Source organism: Apium graveolens, chromosome 7 (genome assembly GCF_009905375.1).
Source record: "Apium graveolens cultivar Ventura chromosome 7, ASM990537v1, whole genome shotgun sequence".
Lineage (NCBI taxonomy): Eukaryota > Viridiplantae > Streptophyta > Magnoliopsida > Apiales > Apiaceae > Apium > Apium graveolens.
Window position 1 is genome coordinate 261,668,792 of NC_133653.1, and position 10,057 is coordinate 261,678,848.

Here is a 10,057-nt window from a genome sequence, read left to right on the forward strand (position 1 = left end):
AAACCGAGAATTTAAAAAAACACCACATACTGATGAAATATAAATGCCTAACAATTTTTTAGCTTTTGCGTGGTAAAAATTTTTTATAAATTACCCGTTCCTTTCGAAATGGACGAAATTTATTGTGAGAACACATGTTTACGTTAAATAATGACATGAATGATTTTGAAATATTCCCTTCGCTGACTTAATTAAGTGTTTCCATCCCCTTCTTTATTTTTTGAGCTGCTTTCTGAGTTCCAATTCAGAATAACAAACACGCCGGAAATGCCATGATGGCGCAAAAAAACATGTCATCGTTCTATTGGCACCGCCTACATATATCCCCTTAGCTACTGTATATATCCGTGGAAAAGTACAACAAAAGAAATTTGTAGGAAAGCACAAACCAAAGAACGAGCGTCAAAATGCATATAAGCAAAGAACAGGCTTTAATATGCATACCAAAATGTGCAGCACAGCAGCCACAGAACATATTATAAGTGAACTCAGAACCTTCGGCTTCATTTATATCACTTTTGGTGCTAGTAGTTTTTGAAATATTATGCTTAGCTAGGTCATGATTAGTAGCAGCATGATGTAAAAAGGATTAAAATTAAATCACAAAAACAGGCAAGCTATATGATGCAAAAATACAAACCACTGTAACCACAAAAAACAAATATCGTCTTTATATTGAACCTCCAGCTAAACAGAAGATGCTTTCACATAGGAATAGGGGAACAGGGGAAAAACTATTAAAAAGTACTTTGATGTTTTTTAACATAAACACCAAGTCAAATTGCTGAGTATGATGGAATCCGAGATGAAGAACATGCACAAGTTATGCCCCAATTTGGTGCTAAATTTACGGTTATCTTCTAGACCAGTGGGCTACTCCACTCTGTGTGCATATTAGGCCTCCCCATCTTCACTGCTCGAACTACCAAGTATGGCCGGACTAGCTGAAACACAAGAACAGATGTGAAAGTCATTGACCAAAAACAGGGTGAAGTAACAAGATGCCTTCTCCTTTTTACTTCTCTTTTCATTGTGCGCCTACCAGTATAGCTACCGATCATAACATTTCTCCAATATTTATCAATTTTTATTTGAAATAACCCTCTGATAATCTGATTATTATTTATTTTCCTTTTCATTACTTAAGTAATATAATATTCTTATTATTATGATTCAAATGCAACTTCAGAGCACCTATTGAAATTAATACAAAAATCATTAGGGTTGCTAGGAAGTACACAACAAACCAACATGCCTCAAGTATAGAGAATTCGAGCTAGAACTCCAAAATACATTAGAAATCTTTTTCCACACTTATTTTTACTTTAATATTTAATAAGAGCATATTTCATGGAATTTAAACTTTGAAAAGTCCAACTTGACATATATCCAAAATAATCCTATTAATATCTCCGATATCTAATTAATATCTAGCATAACTACATATGTACATATTTATTTGTGAAAAAAAAATCCTTAGACAATGTTTCTAAAGGAAAATCAATATGGTCTGTAACGGAAGTCTAAATAATAGTTGAGGAAACCTGTTACCGCATATAGTTTCTAGGAAGGCATATCAATAGCCAGCATTGGCTAAAAATGACTTCTCGGAAACTTGTCTAATAAACTGTATCAGTGAACTGAGCATGAAAAAAGAGGTATAACTTCATATTACAATTTTCAAACTTTTACAAATAAAAAAATAAGCATATATCCATCAAGCCTGACAAACACGTAACTTTAATTTTTATCAGCATAAAGTTTGATAATATATAGTAAAGAAATAAGTGTATTTATTTATTTGTTTCAGATGTGGGCCAGTAGTTTATCAAAATGTAGTAGGTTATATAATACGGTTTTTCCGCGGTTTGCCCATGAGCATATAATAAGCCTAAATGTCATGAAGCCTTGTTCCATAATTCTTTTATTAGGTTTTTTCTTCCCTATGTAAGCACAAGGGTATATTATATAAGACTTGATTACTCGAATATCTTTGAATCCTAAATTGGGTCTCTTCTCCATTTTGTTGTTCGGAAACCCTTGCGATAACGGCTGTTATGCTGTTCATCCGCCTAAATTTTATCATCGTTATCATTTTTAGTTTATAAATCCATCATAACTAGAGTTGTCCTACATCATTTTATTAAAAAAATTAAATCAACAAGTTTAGCTCTATTTGTGAAAACTTGACACATCTTTCATATACATATCACTGATTAAAATATTATCCGTACGTCATTTGTTTAAAGTAGTTACAGATTATGTTAAATGTTGGTTCTGAGCATGTGACCATGTGTGCGTCGTACACAAATAGCTTCAGAAAAAATTTGCAAGCAGGACAGACCTTCGTAGATGAATGCTTAGTTTCTTCACTTAATATAATATATTAATTCCTAAGGAATGGTTGTGATAAACAACCTGCTTTGATTATTTTTTGAATATTATTAAAACCTTAACCAATAAACCTCTAAGGATTAGTCCATCTACAGATCCATACACATGTGCATCCCAGTCAACTATGTCAATGCACAAATATAGAACAACGGACTTGCAACAGTTATCGTCTAGCTACTGAATCAGATTAAGGAATTAGTTTGGTTCCGTGATAAATATGTCCAGTTTTTCATTATAAATAGAATTTGAAAGCTTAAAACAAAACCTGAAGAAGAAAGCTCAAAAGCAAGGTAACAAAAGATAAAGAAAAATAAATAATGAATTAAACTTACTTCTTGAATTTATCCCTGCTGCACGATTGTTATCAATCAAGTCCCACCTTAAGTTGACCACTTCTGACATCTATACAATGGAGAAAGATAACAAGGATTAACAATTATGTAAATACATTCCTCCAATTCACCATCAACATGTTTGCAACAATTTAGCAATACATACTAAGAAGACCTTGCCAGTTGTTTCTTAGTTTAATCTTTAGCCTACGGAGGTATTTTTTTGTATTTATTTGATAATACCACAATAACATTTAGGTACCCACTATGTTATAAACACACAAGTTATAACGTATAAAACTTTTTTAATGCAAAGTGCTGCAGAAAAATTAACATGATTTCAAAAGTGAAGTATTGCAAACAAACTGGAATAGATTATATATTTTAAAGTAAACTGAACACAGTACTTCAAAGCATCACCAGTTTTGCAGTCTGTTCATTTGATGCATTTATAAATTCAGATAAAGAGCCGAGATTGATTTGATCAGATAAATAATTGAGGGTTTTCAGAAAACAAATATAAAGACTATTTGTACAAAAAAAAGTATTTTTGTTAAATAAGCTGCAAAAAGAAAAAGTTCTTGTAAAAACTTAATTATCCCAAAAATCATAATACCTCCATATATCGCACGTATCTTCTTGTAAAGCCTACATCAGTAACTTGAGGCAAGTTCAAGGCGCTTTCAAATTTGTAAGCTTCTTCTGCTAACCTGAAAATTTGAGGGCAGATAAAGTGTTTGGTGTGAAATTCTTCTATACATGCAAATGGATTTCATCAACTGTTCCTGTATTTAAATACATGACACCTGTGATGGACTTTAGTTAGCATGAAAGAATAGAGCTTTGTACTTCTCGGTGAAACCAAAGATTACAGAAAAGAATATTTGGTTGGACAAAGTAGTCAGAGATTGTAAGGTCCTGCTCTCATGATGATGGAGTCCCTTTCTTACAAGCCATCATCCATATAAAACACACTTGTTAGAATTATGATACGTCATTTAATTCAAATATATATTTTAATAATTGATTGCTGTTGACCAAATCTTTAGAAAATTTTTGGATTACAGTTGTAGTGCTTTTAGGAGAAAAGATATGTATGTTATGTATTGGCTTATATAAAGGCCACATTATTACACTAATTCGCAAGTCCGGTCACTTTGTGAAAAAATTGCACTAAACATTTATAGCACGATCTTATTGACTACATATCAACCTTAGAATGGAGCTAAGGATGTAATCCATCTAATTCCAGGTGACATAATGATACTGTGTTCTTTGCTCAAAGGTGGATCTTCTTTTTTCCTTTGGGGGGGGAGGCGGGGGCTGGGGGGAGTTTCCATGCCCGCCAGAAATAAACGATTTATATATCTTGAGGTGTTTCTTTGTTTAGGTTGAGTACTTCAGGTGTTCAACTAAAGTTAAGGTGGTTAATAGTCACATCATAGCTCTATGTTATTACTAATTTAATAGAATCGGACTCGACATATTTTGAAAAATATACATTTTTTTATTTTAAAATAAGTGTCCTAATCCGAGTGTCCGTGTCCGAGTGTCGAGTGTCCGACACGGGTACTTGAAGGTAAGATGAAGAGTCCGAGTAACATACACAATCCTGTTGGCTGTAATTGAAATACAAGATTCGAACAAGTTCAGATCGTAAAGAAAAAATTATTCATTCCTACACTGCGGTTCATAAACATTAGGACACATTATATATAAGCCATCTAGGAATATTAATCTGGAGTTTTGGATCTGAGTGTTCATCCCTGTACTCCGATTCATAAATGTTAAGACACAACTTATAAGAACCAGCTGGGAAGATCATATTATAATGATCAGGAGTTTTGGGATGGTGAATGTAACTAGTGATTCATACATTACGTTGACTTGGAAAGTAACACTGCCTCACATGAAACTATACAAACAGAAAAAAAAAAAATCAATTGTAACAGAATAAAAAAGCTCGGTGCATAGACCAAATTTCTGCTTTATTTGGATTGTGTACCTAAATTCACATCCAATTATATATGTATATATAACAATTATTGATAATTAACATAGAAGACCAAGATGGCTGAATGGCCACTATAAAGTAGATTGAGCTAACTATACAATGATGACTGTAGGAAATATGAAGAATACTTACGCATCAGAATATCTTTTCAATGTACTAGATTGCAAGTAGGATGAATCATTTTCAGCAGCATGCTTATATTCGCAGGACAAAAACCGAAGCTTGTCAACCTGGAAAGGATAAAATAGAGTTTCCTTTTTTATTATATAAAAATATATTGTGCACTCATAAAACAATATACTTTGAGGCACGATGTTATTAAGTACGGTCAGTATAGTATATTACCTGAGGTAGCAAGGTATTTCCAGATATAAATTGCTCAATATTGCGAATACAAAAGTCCCACGACGAGATCTAGCCCATTAAATTGTAAAAGTTTTAGCCTGACTGCAGCAAAATCTTGCCACAAATTATATTACCATCAGATTTGTAAGCCTAACCTTAAGATCTGGAGTAAAAACAACGCAAAGCTGACCATCGTGAACTACACGCAAATTTTGATACACAGCCTCCACCGTTGCATTGTAGGAATGAACAACAATTTCACCAGACAATGTCTGGTGTTCGCTAGGCATGTCAAAGCTGAAAAACTCTTTCAGGATACCAGTTTCAAAACCAATTTTGGATAGTGCAGGCAGCGTTTCAGCTGTAACTTCTGAAAGTACACAAATAAAAAAATTACGTAGCTGGAAAAAAATGAGCTAAGGTTTATAATAATTTGTAAACAAGAAATGAAATACAAATGGAAAACAGGCTATTCATAAAACTGATAGCATCTAATAATCTGTTATAAACTTCTAGATACACTAATATATCATAGAATAATATAACAAAATATAGGTAGAATCTTCCAATTTAACATCTCAAAGAATAAAAAGTCGAAACACAGGACAAAAGAAAAAAGATCTGAAACAGCAGAGAAATAAATTAGATGACATACCATAACCACAACCTGGCTTGTGCTTGCATACTTGACACTGCCACGCCCTCTGTTAATGAAGTAAAAACAATGTATTAAGACAAAAGACATAAACAACACAGGATCGCCTAGTTAGAACTGTAGTGAGACTCATTACATGTCGTATTCTAGCTATTTTAAGAGTCCAGGATTGTAAACATTTGAACTCCACTCCAACAATCATGGTAAAATATAATTAGCAATATAGATTTTCCAGAGGCTTTTTTAAGAATAACTAGTCAATAAATATATATGCCAGAGAGTGCCTTTTTAAGATGAACTAGTCACACAAGAAGAATATTGAAAAATATACTTGCAACAAAATTTATCAAATAATCTAAAATGTTGTCCAGTCAACATCGAATGTTATGTATAACAATTCTTAATTTCTTTTACCATTTTTACTTTAATTAATATACAGGTAAAATTTAATAGCACCAACCTGAGCAAAAGGAGCAGCCTGTTTAGGGCGATTCTTGCATCGTGAGAAGCACCATCTCCTTTTGGCACTGGGTGCAAAAAAATCTGAAACAACTTCCCTCTGGGACGCTATGCTAGCCTGTAATAAATAAAATCATGAATACAATGAGTAAATATGACCTATGCTGATGAAGACCAACTCAAAAAAAAGAAGTTTTACATTAGCACTAAGATGCAACTGGTGATACTGGATCAACCGCTTCGCACAATTTCCTGGAACAAAATTGAGGGGTCCATTGTTTAAACCTTTTCCCATCAAATTCTGGCATCCAGAACACAGGGCGCTTGATGTGCTGAAAAGAAAACATACACAAATTAATCTTCCAGCCTGGAGTTTCAGATTAGCAATACTGATTTGGTACTCCAAAACATGTATATGCTTACAAAACATTCATACTGCTCAGAATCTTTCTCCAAGTAAATACCAGATACCTTAATAATGTTAGTATCCAACTCTGAACATTAAAAAGGGAATTCTCCGATCAAGCTTGAAAGAACAAGCTAAACCTTATATTTTGAGTTAGATTTTTGCAGTTACTGATATTTTGGTAGTTCGTATTAAATGTCTATAAAAATATACATGATAAACTAGTAACTAGTAAGGAGGTTGTCACTACTATATATTGAATTCTAGCCCTAATAACCACGAAATGATTCTTGCATCACACCTGTAGCAGTAAATATTAATATTAATATAATAATACAAATAAATTAAAATTGTTATTATTATTATTATTATTGCTATTATTATTAAATTAATACACATATATGCAAAAACTACAAAGATAAAGAGAGGTTACTTTATATATTTTCGTAAGAAAATAATCAATAAGACAAAATAATTCGGCAAGAAATTCGAAAAACAAGATTCGTAATTATTCATCAAAAACAACATAGGCACGTTAATTATTTCCCTCAACGTACTACCTTCTTAATCTCATTGTTTTTCATATATCAAGAGGGCAAAATCCTGTCAAATCACAGGGTTAAAATTATTTTTGCTATGTTTTTGTAATATTATATATTTACATGACAGTTAAATTTTTGGAGCAATTTAATTGCATTTTAACAATAATCATATAAGTAATATATGTCAATTGTCGACTACATGCTCAAACCATATTAACTTGTTCCTTTTAAACATTTTACCATATATATTCTATATAGATCTAGATAAATTTATAAAGAAACATAATTTGGATATTGGTAGCCAAGGGTGGATTAACAATTTTCGTACAGCGCTTATGAACGAAACAAATGCTACCAATTAGGTATTTTTAGATTATAATCAATTCAGGACTAAACATAAAAAGATTGAAATCAAAAAATTGTATATGTAGAAATTTAGAAACGATCTAGTCTTTACATTTCAACGTAATTCTATGGTGTCACATAAACAAACAGGCACCATTCAGAGAAATAAGTCATCGAATATCAAAAAGAACATAAAACAAAGTGAAACATTACTCACCAAAGACATTTTGAAGACATGGCCACAGAAAAATCGACTCACTTTGTTGTGCGGAAGAGTAGAAATGAAGGGAATAAAAAAAGGAACACTAACTTTTGTGCAATTGAGGATGCAGTATTATTAGGTATTATTTTGAGGTCATCTTGCTTTGTCAATTTATTATTTAAAAGTTGGTGAGAGGTAAAAGATATAACTGTATCCTAAACAGTATTAGAATTTTATGTAGTTATGTTTTCAAAGTCTATGCTATTAAATGCCAAAAAAGGATTAAAAATTGAACATGGAAAAAATAACAAAAAAGAAGGTTCGCGTGAAAACAGGTGCTGAACAACTAAACCAAGGATTTTTCTAATGCACAACGAACATTGTTTGGATAACAATTCATTTTAGCGAAAAATTTAATTTAAAGAGTTGATCAAAGTCTAAAAATTATTAAGATTACATTTCATTTTATATATGAAATCCTTGATTCTAATCATAATTATTAAAAAAAATACTTTTAATCAATTTATAGTTCTTGATACTAACAAGCTACCACAATTAAATGATAAAAATCTTCAATATTAAACAACTACCAGAGTTAACACATTCTCAATCACCCGCTAACTTTATTCGCAAAAAAGGTAAAATGTAAAACTTTTAATATTTTCATCCACAACATTGTCGTTTTCTATAAAAAACAGTTGTCAACAAGTTTCATATAAAATTAAGAATCAACAAAAAGGTGATTTACAAATATAAGTTGAGTAGAGCTGCCAGTGAACATCTCGGGACCGGTTGGCAGGGGTGCTACTTATCATCTTGTGATTTTAAAAATCATCTTTTGAAGTAAAAGTTAAATTAATTTATTCAAATTCAATTTGGAGCTTTTTATTATTGTAATTCTTTAAAATTTTATTTTTAAGAAAAAATATTGATTTAAATGGAAAAAAACCTTGCGAAAGTTTTAATATCATAAATCATATTTTCTATAAATCAGCATCCCCGTCAATTGGTATCAGAGCCACTATTTTTGCTACATAATCAATGGTGAATCCATTACTTCGCTGACAGTTACCTCACCTTTATTCCCATGTAACTACCTCTCCCGAAAAAGTTGTTACCTTCACAAAATATATTTTCCAACCCTGCCAAAAACCTTATTGTTAGCCGAAATTAAGTTATTCGAAAATTTTTCAAGCACTTATCAAGCATCCTATAATTTATTTTTATTTTTTTATCTTAGGTAACCCGCAGTCGCTACCCTTCGGGTGCGCACTGGATAAACCCTACGGGTTCACGTAATAGCCTGCAAACCACGTGAACCAAGGTAACCGCATTTAAGCGACAGGCTCGGGTTTAGGAGGGATAATCATAAATTCTTCTCCCGTGGATTTATTTTTGCTAAGCAAGAATCCTATACTTAGACCTCAACAAATAAGAAGTTAAGGATTGGGGATTGAGACCACAAGAAAACTAAAAATAAAAGTAGATGTTTCTTATAAAGTATTTTATCCATATTGCACATATAGTTAAGCATGATATGAAGAGGATAAATATTAAAGTAATCAGTTCAAGGAATGAAGTGTTTTTTGTACCATGTACAAAACAATCAAGTACTCACAATATTATTGTTAGACATAATATTTAATTGTCATGTTCCTCAACCAAAGTATTCTTTCAAAGAGACATATAGTGGTAGAAACTATGTATATCCACCATGGATGATTGAAGATAAATTATCTTGGGGTTATGCAATAAACAAGTTAAGCTACATGTATTTCATATGTCCTATACCAATAAAGTCAATGATATTGCTAAAAAATGGTTTATTGATAAATTTCTCCTTGGTTGCATTTTTTAGTTCGAAAGATTACTAACATGGTCATATATGATATTCACCCCATAAAACTTGGTCGTATCATTTTGGGGAGTCCATAGCTTTTCCATCAAGATGCACCTCATTTTGTAAGTGTCGACACATTTATTCGTCAAAATATGTAATAAATATACTCCTACTAGTACTAGACATATGTGTAAAGTCTCGAAGAAACTATTTGGAAGCAAAACAATAGACTCGTATACTCCTACTAGTACTAGACATATTTCTAAAATTCTTGAAACTATTTGGAAGCAAAACAAAAGCATCTGTATACTCCTACTAATACTAGACATATTTCTAAAATTCTTGAAACTATTTGGAAGCAAAACAAAAGACTCTGCGAGCCTAATATTTAGAAGTTTTCTAAAACAAATTATCTATTTTATTATAATATTACCAGATTACGATATTAGAAAAAATTTGTATTATTTGATAAGGAAGTGCTAATATTATTATATATAGGATCCAAAAGATTATAATTATTGAT

The 10,057-nt window shown here is 31.6% G+C and overlaps 1 protein-coding gene across 1 annotated transcript; it reads right to left on the reverse strand.

The window, feature by feature from the left end:
* Window positions 1–740: 740 nt before the first annotated feature.
* LOC141674822 (transcriptional corepressor SEUSS-like) lies at window positions 741–5,942 on the reverse strand. The gene is made up of 8 exons (XM_074481525.1): window positions 5,877–5,942; window positions 5,741–5,789; window positions 5,241–5,455; window positions 5,086–5,154; window positions 4,873–4,970; window positions 3,343–3,436; window positions 2,727–2,796; window positions 741–944 (listed from the first exon to the last, which is right to left on the reverse strand). The coding sequence occupies exons 1-8, from the start codon at window positions 5,940–5,942 to the stop codon at window positions 895–897; spliced, it is 711 nt and encodes a 236-aa protein (XP_074337626.1). The 3' UTR covers window positions 741–894.
* Window positions 5,943–10,057: the final 4,115 nt, after the last annotated feature.

Excerpts from the sequence above, each read along its gene's own strand:
- LOC141674822 (XM_074481525.1), bottom strand. The coding sequence starts at position 5,942 with ATGATTGTTGGAGTGGAGTTCAAATGTTTACAATCCTGGACTCTTAAA. Across the intron at positions 5,790-5,876 it reads AAATAGCTAGAATACGACAT|AGGGCGTGGCAGTGTCAAGT; the intron begins GTAATGAGTCTC and ends CTTCATTAACAG. Across the intron at positions 2,797-3,342 it reads GATACGTGCGATATATGGAG|ATGTCAGAAGTGGTCAACTT; the intron begins GTATTATGATTT and ends TCCATTGTATAG.